A 16,378-nucleotide genomic window follows, 5' to 3' on the forward strand; every position below is an offset into this window, starting at 1 on the left:
GTTCCGTGCCCTCTGCTACTGTTCCTCCACGTGCGAAGGTACGTGACCGATTAGCCCCCGGAGTCTCCGGAGTCTCTCGACAAGACTCTTCCCTTTTTCTTCCCCCCTTAGACCCCTCTTCTCTTCGCTTCTTGTCATCTGAGTCCCTGTCTCTGCTTGCGACCACAATCCTTCGGTCGCTAAGCCATTCTATTGTCGCTCTCCCCGCCCCTGGTGAAATGGTGACTGACACTCGACTCCGCCGTGTGTAGGTGACACCGAATCATTGTCATTCCCTTTTGCGCTGGAGTAAAGGAGGCCAGATCAAAGGAATACGCTGCCTAGAAGCAAAAGCTCGCTGGTTACCTTCCAGGTAGTGCTTGCCGTACTTAATTGCTCAAGAGCCGCGGCAGAAGTTCCTTCATTTCATCGGTGCTGCACAACCTTGCTCGTTCCTGTCTAGCTGTTTCCTTGCGATGCCTCGTCGCGCTGCTAGTTCTTTCGTCAACGACCCCTCCAACGTTCCCTCTTCTTCTGCCTCCGCAAAGGGTGGTATCGCCATCAAGGCGTCCGCCGTTAAACCTAACCGCCTAAGTCAGCTATTTTCGACCTCTCCTAAGTCCAAGGCCGAATCTCAGACTGCGCAGGCCGCTGTCCAGTCGGCCAGTGGAATCCTGAACTCTAGCACAGCCACCCCACCCATCAGTTCAGCCTCTCTGTCGCTGCCTACAATCTCTCTCTCCACTGCCACAGCGGATAATCCGAACATGGACGAACCACCGACCACTCTCTTTCAGCCGCCTTCGCCCGAAGAGGCTCGTCGCCTGGCTAAGCAACATGCTCAGTTCGGCCCCATCGGCCACCATAGCCACCGGTACACCAGTCAGCATCCCGGTGGTACCTTTCCGGAGCCTGTGATGGACGAACCCCCGTATTATTACCTTCTCACCACCTATATCAGTTATCTTATCCTAATCGCTTTCGGTCATGTGCGAGACTTCTTTGGAAAGCGCTTCCGCGAAGAGAACTATCGGCATCTTAAGCCCCAGAATGGATATGGCGCCCTGAACAGTGACTTCGACAACTTCTACGTGCGCCGTCTCAAATTGCGAATTAACGATTGCTTCGAACGTCCCGTCACTGGGGTTCCTGGTCGCTATATCACGTTGATCGATCGGGCCACGGATGACCACAACAAGCACTTCTACTTCACTGGAACGACCACTGACACCTTGAACCTGAGCTCATACAACTACCTTGGATTTGCTCAATCCGAGGGTCCATGTGCGGACATTGCTGAGGATTCGATCCGCAAGTATGGTATCGTTTCCCCCAGTACTCGCGCTGAGGTTGGATCCCAGGATCTTCATGTGGAGGTAGAGGACTTGGTCGCCAAGTTCGTTGGCAAAGAGGCTTCCATGGTTTTCTCCATGGGCTTTGGTACCAACGCGAACATCTTCCCCGCTCTAGTGAACAAGGGCTGTCTTATCATTTCCGACGAGCTCAATCATGCCTCGATTCGGTTTGGTGCACGTCTTTCGGGTGCTTCCATTGCCATGTTCAAGCACAATGACATGCGGGATCTGGAGTGTAAACTGCGCGAAGCTATCAGCCAAGGTCAACCCCGTACCCATCGGCCGTGGAAGAAGATCTTGGTTGTCGTTGAAGGGCTCTATTCCATGGAAGGTTCCATGTGCAACCTCCCTGGACTGGTCATGCTGAAGAGGCGCTACAAGTTCCACCTGTTCGTTGATGAGGCCCATTCCATTGGTGCCATTGGTCCTAAGGGTCGTGGTGTTTGTGACTACTTTGGAATTGACACCAGCGAAGTTGACATTCTTATGGGAACCCTCACAAAGTCTTTCGGTGCCAACGGTGGATACATCGCCGCGGATAAGGCAATGATTGATGTGCTTAGAGCGACCAACTCTGGTGTTTTCTATGGCGAGGCTCCTGCTCCGGCAGTTTTGGCGCAAATCATGTCGGCGTTGCGGATCATCAACGGCGAACTCATCCCCGGTCAGGGTGAAGAGCGGCTGCAGCGTTTGGCCTTCAACTCACGGTATCTCCGCCTGGGCTTGAAGCGTCTTGGCTTTATAGTGTACGGCCACGATGATTCGCCGATCATCCCTGTTCTCCTTTTCAACCCTGCCAAAATGCCCGCCTTTTCCCACGAAATGCTAAAGCGGAAAATCTCGGTCGTCGTCGTGGGTTATCCTGCTACGCCGCTGGTATCTTCTCGTGCCCGTTTTTGCGTCTCTGCTGCGCACACCAAGGAGGATCTTGACCGCATCCTAACAGCTTGCGACGAAATCGGCAATGTCCTGCAGCTCAAGTTTTCGACAGGCATCGCGGGAGGTGCCCTGCCGGAGGATGCGATGCCCCCTCCGGAGAAGGAACAAGAGTTGCATCGCAAACGCAACTCCAAGATCATTCCTCCTAGATGGCAGATTGAGGATGTGATCAGACGAGGCGTTCAAGATGTCAAGTCGCCACTTTATTAGTTGGCCGTTTACTGGTCTCTTAACAACCTGCCTTCTGCACCACCGAACCACGTCGATGATTCTCGACGATGTTGTCGCACATATGTCCGGAAGGTGCCCACCACATGAACCAGATCGATCCAATACTGGTCACGCCGCGTCGCTGGTCGATTCAAGGCTATCCCATCTATCCCCCGTGTATCATTAGACAACCCTGCGGTTGTCATGCTTATGTTTGACTTTGGCTCCTACACGCACTACAGAACCGAAACCCAAAGAAGACCATGAATCCCCCAAGCACGGCAAATGCGCCGTAGCATCCCTTACCCGATTGCCCATTGCTTATCACTTCTCTCAGGCTCACGAGTCATGTCATCTCGCTGTCTCAAGGGAACAAACGACCATGACTCGCGTGCCACTGTTTTCTTTTCTTTTCTTTTCTTTCTCTTCTTCAATTCACATGCTTTCTATCCCACACACCCCCCATTCTGTTCTTCCCCTCCCCCTTTGTCCCTTCTTTCATTATTAACCTATAGATATTACTGCTGATTCGGTCCCCCTCACCAAGTGCTGGAGGGCTGGGACCAGAGTGAGCCACTTGCGACTTATTGTTCAAATTAACATGGGGCCATGCAAACTGTACCTACATAATGAGATTGATGAGAGAGAAGAGAAGTCGAAGAGAAGAGGAAGAGAAAGGGGGTGGTAATGAAATGGACTGAACACACACATCACACACAACTGGGCCCGGCGATTCGCGGTTGGGGCACCCACATTAGCGATTATAATTAGATGACTGTTAATATTCTTTTCATGAAAATTTTGATATTTACCACTGGATCCTTGATGCATTTACTCATGATCTTTTTTTTAGTAGCGGTAGTAGTACTTATGTAGATGAAGAGGTATGTCGTGTCAACTGCTCGATTCGATTATGGTCTATGCTGGTAGTGAACAAAGACAATTGATCTATCTATCGATGATGAAAATCTAACGACAGTAGTAGTATGTATATGTATGCCAACGCATGCTCTACTACATCTTCAATCCAGAGCAAAATAAAGCAAAAACAGTGGTCCATATATGCCGTTGCTGTATGTATGCATCTAGTATGTATTGATGGATGAAAGAGAATGCCATGTATAATCCAGGCGAATCCAAAACCCACCCCCGAAACAAAGAATAACCAAAAGCGCCGCCCAAAGGGACCATCCTGTAAGCAAATGCTATGTATGCTCGGCCAAGAATCAAGTCTTCGTCTTGGTGAAGAATATCTGAAATGAAGAACTCCAGTTCAACCGCCGCAGGTGATCGCTAACGCCAAATAAGCAGCCAATAGGAAGATATGAAAGAAAAAACAAGGTCTATTCCCGGTGTATGGGGAAAGGAAGCCATAACGTCGTAATGTTAAATCATGTTCGCCTGTTGGATGCAGGTGCCTGACCTGAGTTGTGTCGGGTACCGGTATGCAGAAACCAAAAAATAGCGACAAGTAGGGTATAGTAATACAGAATGAAATCATAATCAAACTGTACCGTATCTCTCACGCTCATTCTGCAGGAGAGATTGGTTCTCTTCTGAAGAGACAGGAGCATCAGAACGAAGTCGTCGCGCAGGGGACACTGAAGGGATCCAGCCCCTCATCCAACCCCGAACGCGGGTCCAACGACTACGTCCGTCTTTGGGATCCTCAACTTGCATGATAGACTCATCATCCCGGGTTCCGTACATGAGGAATTGCACGCCCATGAGCCCGTCAAAGGCTAGCACACCGAAGGCGCCGAGGAAGAAGGGAGTAGCGCGGGTAACCCATTCGAGGCGGTCGTTGCCATCTGCGTCGGCCCAGCCACCACCGCCATAGGCAGGGAAGTCATACCAGGCGTTGGGATTGGTAAGAAGGGAGGCGGAGTAGAAGAGGTTCCCGCAAAAGGCAGCCATGAATAGTAATGGGGAAAGGCCTGATGTGCTCTTCCGGCAGTAGTTCTTGTATAGTTGGGGCGGCCGCGAGCCAAGGTAGAGGAATGTTGACATCCAGGAGATGATCCGGCCAAGGATCTCGAGAGTCTTCTGCGAGGCTTCGGAAGTTGTTTGCGGCTCTGTCGGGGCAGCGTTGGCCACCACGGCGCAAAGCATTGATGCAAGCAGCAGAGTACGTGGTGACCCAATTGGGAGGCTGGGGCCACTACTGGATCGAGTGATCGAGCGCTTTGAAGAGCTCAATTTCTCATTGGAGTAGGATGGAGATTGCCCGTTGGAAGTTGGCACGGCAGGCTCCTTCATATCTTTCACATCTTTGGGATTTGACGGTAAGGGAGACTCGGTCGAACGAGGGGCGTGATCGGAAGAGCCGTTGTCGGAGAACGAGACGCCTTCCAAGACACTACCCGGGGGCTGACCATATTCCGAATGAGAGAGGGCACCGTAGCCATCATACTGTCCTTTGTAGTGTGTATACCAGAAGTATTGAAAGACCAAAGTCACGTCAACGCAGACATAGTAAGCAGCCACGATGACCTGCCAGCCAGCCTGCCGGGTGAGCAGGGCACCGAGAAGATTACTAGTATCACCCAAACACCACTCCACGAGAAAGAACAGCGACAAGCCAGCCGTCGACTGGATTTGATAATTTTTGTATATTTGTGGGAGCTGGGCGAAGAGCCAGGACACGATGCTGAGGGTTCCGAGAACGGAGGAGACGAAGGCTAACGGTGTGGGGAGGCAGATGTGGAGGTAGGAGGACACGGCCGCGAGGAAGGGAGTTGTCGGTTCACAGTGTTGCGGGAGCACTGCATGAATCTGTTGTAAGAGAGGAGGAGGCATGGCTATTGCTTGTGTCGGGAGTCTAATATCTGTGTGTGACCTGAAGAGACAGTAGAGGTATCTTGGTTGTTGGAAGTATAGGACGTGTCTCTGTAGCGGTATGAAGGAACGCTAGATAAGGGCGATAAGACGAACAAAGCGAAGAAGCCCGACAATATAGTTGGTGATGGGCAATCCCGTCAGCAGCGAGAAGAAAGACGGGGGAAAGGATATGAGAGAAGATGAAGAAGGAGGAAGAGAGAGAGAGAGGAAGGAGAGGGAGGTGAAGGCATGCGCGACAAGGGAAGGGAAGGGAGTCAGTCAGTCAGTCAGTCACACTTGGCGGCCTCGAGATCGAGTCACGAGTTGATTTCTGGGGCTGAGGATGGAGGATGATCCCTATCGCCGCCTGCTGATTGGCTTTCCCCCAGAGGCAAAGGGGACTCGGAATGGAGCGGACTCCGTTCGGCAACAATTTACACTAATTTGGAACTATCTTGACTAACTCCAATCAATAATCCTCATCTTCATTCCGGATCTGCTGGTCTATCCGCATTGGCACCATTGCAGATAATGAGTGATGACTCTCTCTCTCTCTCACAGCTCGCTCTTCCCCCCCTCTTTCCGGTAATCATATCCCTTTCCAGACCCCGGAATCATCCTCTGGTCTGCCTACTTCTGCGCTTCGGTCGGCTGTTCACATTCCCACTGCATTCATCGCTCAAACTCTCCGAGAATTAAGTCAGACTGAGCGTGGGGTGACACGGGCAATACTGAATGATTGCCCGAACGGAAGAGACCATGATAGACTTTTTTTTTTACTCCGAATCACAGTTTTGCCTTCATCCCATGGATGCGAAGGACGCCTTTCCAAGGCAGAGCCCGAAACTTCCCAGACCCGCCCAAGACAATCCCCGGTCAAGATCACGGCTGCCCCGGAGCCCTGACCCACACTGTTTATTGAAGGTTAAATCCAGGCAAAAAGCACAGACAGCACCGTCGATTGCAACCCTAAGCTCCTGCTACGATAGGCTGCTCGTTCGGATTTCAAGCAATACGTACTTCACTGCACCCTCTGTTGAGACATACATAGCTCGGGTTGACGGATGGCCTATCTCGGCCTGCATCTTGTCTCGGAGATATCAGGGATGTTTTCGGCAAGGACCGCAAAGGGACACTGGCGTAGCAGAGAGCAAGTGAAGCCCTTATCTCACTGGACTGTCTCATTATGATTGCCAAGCAGACAGACACAAAGAAATAACGGTGAGAGATAGAGATATGGAGCATGTCGGTCCTCCGTTCGTAGATCCGCTAGCATCTCCCCTACCGGCTGATTAGACTCTTCTCTCCACGATAACCCCCATCCCACGCTATCTATAAACACACTCAAGATCATATGACTTCCATCTATCTTCAGTCAGCCTGAAAAGAATCTCAAAGTGCACACCATCACTCTAAAAGTTTCAAGGGCGAATATGCACGCGATCAACTACTCAAAATCTCAAAAAACCCCAGCTCACCGCCTAATCACAATCTCACGATCGAGGCGCGTAAACCAGGATGTGGATGGCACTAAAACATGCAGGTACAAGGGTCCCCTTCGTCTTGGTGATAAGACCCTGAACTGTCGCCATAAGTTTACATCCGTCATGATGTCAATCATGAAGTCTGTAAATAATAATCCTCAAATTAGCAGACTCAAACCGTACTACACTCCTTCTTTACCATTCCAGTTCACATCCCTCTAACTATCCCCATACTCAACCGACAGAGATAAATACCACTGCAAGACGTCAGAACTATAACACACCTTTATATACCCTCATCATCACAACCTACCATTGACCTATTAACAGCCATCCTATAATAACTACTTGTACATCGCACAATCCCGCCATCAAGTCACACCATCACATGTAGCCATCCATAGATAGACACTCAACCAGAGCACCCCACCAACCACTTACTATCCCACCTCTTCACATTCACCAGCACCTATCCACCCCCTCCACAATCCACATAGACCATCTAGAACCCATCGACTCCTCTCATTCACCTTCAATCGCGTCCCAACGCGTCACGAATCACCTCTCCCATTGGCCAGCACCCCGAAAGTGGATTTTGGCGATTCTTTCGACATCTAGGATGGTCTGAGGATATGATTGGCTTCTTGGGTGGTTGAGGAGTTGTGGATTATTTCTAGTAGGTGAGGGCTAGCTGGATTAGGGTAAGTGGGATGAGGGGAGTGTAGAGATTAGATGATCTGATAGTATTGATTCATCTTTTTGGGTGAGTTCAGTTGGGGTAAGTGTCATTAGTTGTGTATGGTAGGATAACTATGGATGATATTACTTTGTCTTGGGCAATACTTATAAGTACAAAGTATATCAATTGAATAACTAAGAGTCTCTATAGCTAGTAACCCACAGTAAGTCGAAGCGTGAACAGATACAAAGAGGGTATCAAGCATCCAGCATCCCAACATCACTCACTGCACAAGAACATCTAAAACATAATCATAACTCATAACTCGTACCTCATAATACCTCCCTACCACTCCTCCTCATACTGACTCCGACTCCGACTCCGACTCCGATGCCCATGACCATGACCATGATGATGGTGATGGTGATGGTGATGATGATGTCCATGTCCATGACTCGACAACCGCCGATAATGACTGCTATGATACCTCGTATACTCCGTCTCGCGATCATCATCAACCTCCACTTCCTCGACCTCTTCATCACTATCACTCTTCTTCATCTTATTACTGACAAAATTCCCCAGGATCGCACCCCCAACTGCACCCAAGAGTCCATGGTCTTTCTTATGTCCCAGATAATACCCCGTCGCGCCGCCCAGGACAGCTCCGCCGAGGCTGCGCTCGCCTTCTTCTTCACCGGCAGCAGCAGCACCACCAGCGGTGGTAGGATCATTATCGTAGGCGCGGGGTTGCTGTTCGGTCTCCGGGGCTGAAGGAGCAGGAGGAGGAGGGGCTTGCATGTCTGCGGCGGATTGGGCGCTATATTTTCCCGACTATGTCAGTAACACATAACCATGTACATTATACACAGAACGAAGTATAGAATATAGAATGTGGGAGATATATGGGAACAGACTAATACTCAGCATTACTCCCCCTTCGAACAGGCGGTTCGTAGCCCGGTGCCAGACGATCGGGATCATATTGCGGAACAGCAGCATTAGACTCATTATTAACATTGCTGAGATTGGTATTGCTGCTAGCAGCCTGCGGATTCCATTGTGTCGGATAAGACCGCGGAATCTGGCTCACGTCGTACTGAGAACTATAAGCGGGATCTTGATTCGGCAGTGCATGCTGGTTGTAGAACTGTTGCGGTTCGTAGTCGTATCCTGCGTGCTGGTAGACGCCGTCCGGAGGAGAGTAGTATGGAGTCTCGCTGTTTGGGACGGGAGAGGGGTATGGTTGTTGTTGGTGCTGGGGGTAGGGGTCGGCCATTTTTGGAGGTATGGAATTTTCGATGGATGGAATAGGTAGGTTATTGTTGATCTGGTCTGGTTTGGGAATTAATCTATGGTAGGGAATGTTGGTATGTATGTATGTATGTAGTTGCAGTAGAAATGACTGTTATATTCGGAGAGTATATGGATGTCTTGTGAAGATGATCAGCTGGGGCTTGCTGCGGGTCTGGGTGGTGAGGGACTGGCGGCTGACGGGGGTGGGTGCAGGTGACCGTGCCGCACGACTCAGCCTCGCGAACACATACGAACTGATGACTCGGACTTGGCGACAGGGTGGTCTGTTTTTACGCGGTCGGGCCGGCCTTGTTTGCTTTGGCTGGAGTGGAGCGCTCCTACAGGGCTATTGTCTTCGTGATATTCTTGATATTGCGTGATCTATCACGTAGGTTCACCAACAAAGCGGTGTGCTTGGCTGAATGCAATAGTTGGTTGATGAGTAACGAACATGTAGATCTAACATCACTTCATGAAAAGTCGGGGAAAAGAGCACGAGGTAGTGGAGGCATGTAGTCAGGGGTATCCCAGCAACTGTAGAAGGTGGGCTTCAAGACAGAAAACATACAAGCAATGAGAAAAGAGACGGCTCGCAACACTAAAAGACTGAAGCATACAAAAAAGAAAGTCAGAGCGAAATCAAGGTCAGATATGACCGATCACCACCTGTCGGGCTGAATGGGTCGCGCTATGCAAGTGACAGCGCAGGTATGATCAAGTCCCCGAATGAGAGACGGATTGAAAGAGGGACCATAACATAGGCCAACCAAGTTCATGCGTCCAGCACATTGTTAGCCCCTGGCGAACAGAATGACCGATCCTCTTGGAATTTGCGCGAATAACCGGAGTTGCAGATGTGAGCAGTCTAGTGTACACCAAGTACCCGAGTCTAAAGACCTGCTTATTTGCTCGCCGCACTCCGCGTCCTCCGGCCTACCCACTCAGCGAGCATCGCATCCAGCTGGCTGGTCATCTCCCTTAGCCTCTTACTCTCTTCCTTGAAGAGACAGCCAGTAATCGGGTGGTCAGGACCGGCAGGCGGGATGTTAGAGTTGTCGTGGACAATGATAAATAGATCGCGGATGTCGTTCTCGTCATCCAAGTACGACCGCAAGCTAGCATCGCTCCAAGTCGGTGTTCCAGCAGACGCAGTCTCAAACGACGCAGGTACGGCGTCGATGCCTCTGTGATCGCTGTCACCAGCAATAGGAGATAAAGGCGGGGACACCGATGAGACCGAGTGTCTCCCAGGGGATGGCAGGCCTGCCACCAATCCTGGTGTAAGAGGTGAAACCGGCCCTTCCAGCGGAGAACCGCTGAGGGGCGAGTCTAGACGCTGGGGCTGGTAGTTCAACACCTGCTTCGGCGGGAATCTCTGTGGAGGAGACGCCACAGAACGTTGTTGAGAATAAGTGTTCTCAGAAACATCCTCCTCCCAGGTTTTCTGGATGTCAGTGGATGGGTATTCCTGGTGATCGAGTGGAGTCAAAGCTGGCTTCTTTGAAGGACTTGGCACACGGGCAGAAGACAACATAGCTTCCTGGCTGTCGTCAAAAGGCCCCAGGGGAGGAGATGATGGGATATCGTCATCCTCTTCCGATGTTACTTGTCGGATGGTTTGATCCTTCGAACTCATGACTGGTCTCGGCTCTTCTCTAGCATCGACGGGACTTTGAAGACCAGCTTCCTGGAATATGTCTTGCCTAGTTGGAGACATAGCCGAAGGGGGTTGCTTCTGCAACTTGCTGGTCTGTCTCTGCACCACCAAGGGTTTGGGCGATCGAGCAGATTCGGGAGAGGACAAAGAATCCGACGATGTCTTCGGTTGTGGGGATGTCCGAGACAGCTCCGTTGAGGTCTTTTCCGCTTCATCCGTGTCCTCATCGTTAGACTTGGTCTTCTTATCTTTCCTTTTGAACAGACCGCTGAGCATTCCTGGCTTCTTGTCTTTGCGTTTCTTGTCATCCTTGTTCTTGTCAATAGCGCTGAGCGCCTTGTCGATCGCCTCCATGCTGCCGCGACTCTGCTGACTGATTAGTTTCCACACAGACGGAGGTAGTGAGATATATGCTTACCTCTTTCGCCTCACCGGATGAGTTTTCATCCCGAAGCAGGTTGGGTGTCAGAGAGATCTTCTTAGTTTCAACAGTATCATCCTTGAAGAAGGAGTCTGTATTCCGCACAGTGCCATTTCTGGACCTGCTGACAGCATTGTCCGCTGGAGACTGTTAGCTTCCAGTCTGTTATCCCTGGAGAATGTCCTCACCTTCCGTTTCAAATATTTCCTGGCTGGACCGCTGTTTGTCGAGACCAGCGCTGTCAGGCTCTTGCACTTCCTGAATGTCGTCTTCTTCGAATCCTCTATCCTTCGACTTGGGCCTGAGAGGCTTGACGACAATGTCTTCATTTTGACCATCCTGTAAGTGATCCGCATCCTCCCGGGCCATATCTTCGTCTTGGAAAGAAATATCGTCGTCCATTTCTTCTTCGGTCGAGTATTCAACATCAGATGCTTCGATGTATGTTGGGCTTGTGAAAGTAACGGTCTTTGCATTTCTGCGGCGCATTGCTTTCTTCAGCGGATTCTTTGACTTTTCCGAATTGTCGCCAAGCATGGTTGCGGACAACTGATGACATTAGAAAGAACCATGGACTCAAACCATCAGCACTTACATCTACATTTCTGTGTTTATTCAATCTTGCCAACCTCTCCGTGGGCGTCTCAATGTGTTCGGCTGGCAAGTAACCTACCGGATAATTAGCTGATGTTGTGTAACACCGAGGGGTAGCCTACCAATACTGCCATCCTTCACGATCCTAACAAGCCACCAGTAGCTGTTGCTATCGTCCAAGAGAACCATAGTATCACCCTTCGCCGCATTTGCTTGTCCGTCAACGGTCGCAAAAAAGTTGTGAAGGGCATAAACAAATTCAAAATCGATGTCCTCTGGTTAGGGTCAGTCATGGTCCAGAGCTAGACGGCTGAGGGCAAAGGAGATGTTTGGATCCAGGCGGATTGTGTGACACGCGATGTCTGCATAATTCCCGAAAGGACCAAAAGAAGCGGGACGCACCGTCATCAATCGATGGAGAGCTTGAGATCTTGTCCATGAGATCGTCGTCCATCATGTCGTCGCTCTCCCCATCCGCAAGATCGCCTTCCTCGGAACCCCCAGAATCACCCTTGTGATGATGGTGTCCCAGTTCGTCCACTTCCTCAATATCATCATCGTCATCGTATATATCAATCCCATCGCCGTATCCAGCTTCCGGATGGCCGTCTTCAGCGCCGGGACCGTGCATCATTTCGGATTTGATATCCTCGTCCGCATGGCGAAGGGTTTGCTCCTGGTGAGGGGCGACTCCAGATGAGTGAGTAGGTTGTCGCGTGTGATCTTTAGCTGAAGGAGCGTTGTGGTCTTGGAGGTCAAGGGTGTCTATCATAACATGATCCGGGTCAGCAAGGGCGGAGATGGTATACGGATCGGCAACCATGTGCTGGGAGTAGACGTACCAGCCCGTACAATCCGTGGCCTCGCCATGTTTGCTACGTTTCTAAGCAGTCACAACTATGATTTGAAGGGAGCGTCTCTCAAGCTTTCCGCACAAGGCACGACTTATGGGATCACGGGCATTGGAACCACGTGGTAACGCAACTGGCCGCTGCCCGACGTCCGGGTGGGAACGGTAAGGGAGTGTGAAGATATATTGGAAAATCGAAAAAGGAGCGAATTCCACTGGAAATTCTAGCTGCGAAGGATGTATCGACGCGAAAGAAGGAAGGAAACGCCAGGAACAGCAACGGCGGGGGTAGGTACTTGGGCGTCCGACCAGGCGACGAGGGTTCAGGCAACAAGGCGAAAGAAAGACTTCCAGAGTGACGCAAAGACGAAAGCAAAAGCGAAGCAATAGAAAACGATAGCCAAAAACGCCGATGTTTTGGAGAAGTGAAGCTGGTGCCCAGAACCGAGTCAAGAAACCAAAGGCCGGACGAGTTCCCCGGACTTTCTGGATTGTTTGAGACAGTCCCGAAAAAAGGAGGTCTCCAAACTGGTTGCTCCAAACAAGCGCCCCTTGCGCGCGCTTATCCACTTCCTACCAGAGAACGGCGCTCAGGGCCCGTGCCTGGCCCTGCAGCTGACTGGCCACGCGCCAACGCCGTCTTAGGTAAGTGCAACTAACCTGAAGGGGTTAACACGATGGGGTAGCTGAGGTAAGATGATGCTTGAATAGGGCTCAGGGCATAGGGCCAGGGCGACAACATCAGGTGATGGGGGCGAGATGGGCGAATTGGCAGGTGATTAAGTGGTTCTGGAGTCACGGCGGCCTCTGACTGGTGGTGGATGGTCGATCCCTCCGTCATGAACGACGCCGTGTACCACCTAAGCTGCACTGCTGATTGGCCCAGGCTGTCCCCCACTTACGTCTGCTGCTCCGACCCTTCAATGGAACCCTTCAATTCAGCTCCGTCATCACCCGATATTGCCCTTCGTTCACCATTTTCGTCTCTGGTGTCTGACAATTTTTCTTCTTTCTTCCCTCCACAGCTGCCTAGAAGCACGCCGTTTGTTTTCCTTCTTCTGCCTAACTCCATTCCACTGCCTGCCCTATCATCCCTAGTATATTACTTTGTTCTATTTTAGTGTTATTTCTCCATCTGACTCACTGCACTTTTGAGTTTAGCTCCGCTGTGGGATCGGGACCCTCCGATAAGTAGTAGCATTACGGAGTCGATAAGATTACAAACGGTCTCTCCCGCCCACTCCTCCTTCTACTCCTCTACTCCTCTTACTATTCATTCACTCCCCCTCTTCCTTATCTTCATGTGCAAATTTCGAGTCATCCGCAAATCCCACGACAGTTAGATCGTGGCCGTCTGATCCTTGACGCCCTTGGATATTACTTTGCTCTCTCTCCGAGGGCATGGCTCAGACTGGGAGGAACAACGGGTTGGTTGGGTTGAAGCTAGAGACATCCTTTCACCATTCGCCGAGACCCCGGTGGCGGGGTGATGATGGAGGCAGAAGAGCGTCGGATCAGGGAGACGGTATCGAGGGCGATCGTACAAACATCTTTCACGATTATCACGCACCCCGTTGCGGTACTGATGAAGACAACAGTGCTTTGAGTGGCCTGCACTCAGCGACACCCCCCATCTCCGTTCCCCGTCATGATGATTATCCCAAGCAAGATGTCACCTTTCCTCACAAGCCAGAGGATGTCCAAGCATCATCTCCGCTCGACAGCTTTCTTCAAGAACGCCGCCCTTCCATCAGCTTTGACGCCGCCCTCGACTCTGGCCGACGCCGACCGCTAGAGGATCCCTCTTCTCCAAGAGGAGACGTGAGGAGCCGCACTCAACGGTTCCAAGCAAAGAGTTCGAGCTTGAGGAATTCTTTGCCTCTGGAAGATGATGCTGACCACAACGGAAGACAGGTGGGACTCAGTTCCAGCCTCAGGAGGCAGCAGGAACGACGAGCCATCCCTACCGGGATTGCTCGCGACAGCTTCCCCGAAGAAAACGGTGCTATCCCATCTGATTATGAGCATCCTACTTCTCTCACGTCTCTATCTACTGCGTCTCCCATCACGGAGGAGCTGCGAACCCCTCCAGAAGGGTCCCGGGGCATGTTATCGTCCCCCATCTGCGTGGCCTCGCCTATGCAGACGTTCGCCTCGCTTGATGATCGCAGCTCCTGGTCAGGCAGTGTCATGACTCCTTTCGGAAGTAAGGCACGAGGCCTTCGCGTCTCAACCCGCCAGAGGTCTCGCAGATCTACTGCGTCGAGCGGCAAATCTCCAGCCAGCATGTTTCTGTCCATGTGGAGCGCGGGTGGTGACGAGCCGGCCCCTCAGCCAGATGATGAGGGACAAATGGTCGGTACTGAGTATGTCCTTGGCAAGCAGATAGGATTTGGTGGATTTAGCACAGTGAAAGAGGCCTACAAGGTCGAGGAAAGTGGTAAGACAAAACGGCTTGCCGTCAAGATTGTCAAGAAACAAGTTTCTGGACGGAGTGAGAAGGAAAATGATGAGGTTCAAGCGGAGTTTGACCACGAAGTGCGAGTTTGGCGATATTTAAGCCATCCGAACGTACTGACGTTGGACGCGGTTTACGAGACTGACTACGCCACTTTCTGCTTCACAAAACTGGCTATCGGCGGCACTCTCTTCGATCTTGTGCGGCAAAACCGCCGCGGATTGGACATGACCTTAGCCAAAAAGTATGCGTACCAGCTCGCGTGTGCCTTGAGATACCTCCACGAGGATGCTCGAGTTGTTCATAGGGACATCAAGCTGGAGAACTGCTTGTTGGATCCTACTGAGTCCCCTGATGGGACGAAGACATCTACGCTCGTTCTTTGCGATTTCGGGATGGCAGAGTGGATGAACTCGGACAATGAGGACGCATCACCTGATCCTTACGATAACGCCGCCGACCGTCCCCCGCCTAAGACCATCGGCCCTGCTGGTTCCAGTACCAGCGTCGCGGGAAGCTTAGAGTACGCTTCCCCAGAACTCCTGTCGTCGACGAATGGAGTTATCGATCCTTCGGTGGACATGTGGGCATTTGGCGTCATCGTGTTCACGATTGTCGTCGGATCACGACCATTCCAAGATGCTTTTGCTCCACGGATTCAATCAAATATCCTCAGTGGAAATTGGAATAAGCATGCTGTGGTGGGTGAAGAAGCGGATCCCCAGCTTCGCCAGGACAGAGAAGATGCACTGGAGTTAATAATGGGCTGCTTAAATATGAACGTTGATAAACGGTGGTCGATCCGCGACGTGTTGTGCTCCCGCTGGTTGCGGGAATTTACGGATAATGCAGAGAGCCCTACGGAGTCGGCATGGAAGCTGTAAAGGGCTTCATTCGTTGCAGTGCCTCAACGCATTATATTCTTTCTTTCTTCCCAGTCTATCTGATTTCTTTTACGAAGGGACTGGGAATGTTGCCTTACGAATGACCGATGATCATGACTGGCGCTTTTATGATACTGACGAGCGCTGGTGTTTCCGGAATGTTGATCATCTAATGATACCCTCTTTTCAATGTTGGCAGCGTTCTGATTTATTGAGTTCGATATTTTTGCTTTAGCGCATTTCGGTATACCTCTCTACTTTGTGTTCTTTGTTCTAGGCATTTCAAATCGCGGTCGGGGACATTCTTTGGGCAAGAAGAGGGTCTGGTTTTGGTTTGGTATCGCATCTTCTTTGACTTCACCTTTCCACTTGAAACAAATCGCTTCTTCTCCTGGTGGCAAGGCATGGCGTTGTTTCCGTTTCAGCGGTGAGGGTTTGCGAACAAAACGTGTCATTTCTTTATTTCTCATATCATCTGTATTACCTACCTATATCCGGACGGTCTTCTTGCTTGCTGAGAGGTTCTCTGGCTTTTTGGTGTGTCCAGTCTCTTCTCTTTTCTCAGGGCATGTGCTTTCTTGACATATGAGCGGCATTCTGCTAGTATGAATGAAATGAACAACTGGTGGTGGGAGAGTGAGACATCTGTAAGAGATCCAACATATGTAGTGTCTAGTAAAGAGAACGAAGAGTAAGTCAAGCCTAAATGTAATGAAACATATCCACAAGCATAACATAACATACAAGCATAT

The 16,378-nt window shown here is 50.9% G+C and overlaps 6 protein-coding genes across 6 annotated transcripts; 3 read left to right on the forward strand and 3 right to left on the reverse strand.

Annotated features, from left to right (window-relative positions):
- Nucleotides 1-206: 206 nt before the first annotated feature.
- Nucleotides 207-2,626, forward strand: lcb2 (putative serine palmitoyltransferase 2). Its single transcript, XM_025654409.1, has one exon. The coding sequence runs from the start codon at nucleotides 456-458 to the stop codon at nucleotides 2,481-2,483; it is 2,028 nt and encodes a 675-aa protein (XP_025519038.1). The 5' UTR covers nucleotides 207-455; the 3' UTR covers nucleotides 2,484-2,626.
- On the forward strand, nucleotides 2,627-3,043 carry BO85DRAFT_188117 (uncharacterized protein). The gene has a single exon (XM_025654407.1). The coding sequence runs from the start codon at nucleotides 2,769-2,771 to the stop codon at nucleotides 3,009-3,011; it is 243 nt and encodes an 80-aa protein (XP_025519039.1). The 5' UTR covers nucleotides 2,627-2,768; the 3' UTR covers nucleotides 3,012-3,043.
- A 787-nt stretch (nucleotides 3,044-3,830) lies between these two features.
- Nucleotides 3,831-5,464, reverse strand: BO85DRAFT_188120 (PQ-loop repeat-containing protein). Its single transcript, XM_025654408.1, has one exon. It carries the CDS (start codon nucleotides 5,280-5,282, stop codon nucleotides 3,987-3,989), a length of 1,296 nt encoding a protein of 431 aa, XP_025519040.1. The 5' UTR covers nucleotides 5,283-5,464; the 3' UTR covers nucleotides 3,831-3,986.
- A 2,231-nt stretch (nucleotides 5,465-7,695) lies between these two features.
- BO85DRAFT_446285 (uncharacterized protein) lies at nucleotides 7,696-8,894 on the reverse strand. The gene is made up of 2 exons (XM_025659469.1): nucleotides 8,384-8,894; nucleotides 7,696-8,286 (listed from the first exon to the last, which is right to left on the reverse strand). The coding sequence occupies exons 1-2, from the start codon at nucleotides 8,743-8,745 to the stop codon at nucleotides 7,812-7,814; spliced, it is 837 nt and encodes a 278-aa protein (XP_025519041.1). The 5' UTR covers nucleotides 8,746-8,894; the 3' UTR covers nucleotides 7,696-7,811.
- Nucleotides 8,895-9,663: 769 nt separating this feature from the next.
- BO85DRAFT_484866 (SH3 domain-containing protein) lies at nucleotides 9,664-12,304 on the reverse strand (the record flags this gene model as incomplete). Its single annotated transcript, XM_025663269.1, has 7 exons — nucleotides 9,664-10,785; nucleotides 10,838-10,980; nucleotides 11,029-11,389; nucleotides 11,436-11,509; nucleotides 11,557-11,709; nucleotides 11,837-12,199; nucleotides 12,277-12,304. The coding sequence occupies 7 exons, from the start codon at nucleotides 12,302-12,304 to the stop codon at nucleotides 9,664-9,666; spliced, it is 2,244 nt and encodes a 747-aa protein (XP_025519042.1).
- Nucleotides 12,305-13,491: 1,187 nt separating this feature from the next.
- Nucleotides 13,492-15,868, forward strand: BO85DRAFT_188357 (serine/threonine-protein kinase). The gene has a single exon (XM_025654410.1). The coding sequence runs from the start codon at nucleotides 13,686-13,688 to the stop codon at nucleotides 15,624-15,626; it is 1,941 nt and encodes a 646-aa protein (XP_025519043.1). The 5' UTR covers nucleotides 13,492-13,685; the 3' UTR covers nucleotides 15,627-15,868.
- The last annotated feature ends 510 nt before the right edge of the window (nucleotides 15,869-16,378 follow it).

Source organism: Aspergillus piperis (assembly GCF_003184755.1).
Source record: "Aspergillus piperis CBS 112811 unplaced genomic scaffold BO85scaffold_3, whole genome shotgun sequence".
In the NCBI taxonomy this organism is placed as follows: domain Eukaryota; kingdom Fungi; phylum Ascomycota; class Eurotiomycetes; order Eurotiales; family Aspergillaceae; genus Aspergillus; species Aspergillus piperis.

Bases quoted from the DNA above. Each gene is read 5' to 3' on its own strand.
- BO85DRAFT_446285 (XM_025659469.1), bottom strand. From the start codon at position 8,745: ATGGCCGACCCCTACCCCCAGCACCAACAACAACCATACCCCTCTCCC. The intron at 8,287-8,383 runs GTCTGTTCCCAT...GGGAAAATATAG, and splicing joins GGGAGTAATGCTGAGTATTA to CGCCCAATCCGCCGCAGACA.
- lcb2 (XM_025654409.1), top strand. From the start codon at position 456: ATGCCTCGTCGCGCTGCTAGTTCTTTCGTCAACGACCCCTCCAACGTT.
- BO85DRAFT_188120 (XM_025654408.1), bottom strand. From the start codon at position 5,282: ATGCCTCCTCCTCTCTTACAACAGATTCATGCAGTGCTCCCGCAACAC.
- BO85DRAFT_188117 (XM_025654407.1), top strand. From the start codon at position 2,769: ATGCGCCGTAGCATCCCTTACCCGATTGCCCATTGCTTATCACTTCTC.
- BO85DRAFT_188357 (XM_025654410.1), top strand. From the start codon at position 13,686: ATGGCTCAGACTGGGAGGAACAACGGGTTGGTTGGGTTGAAGCTAGAG.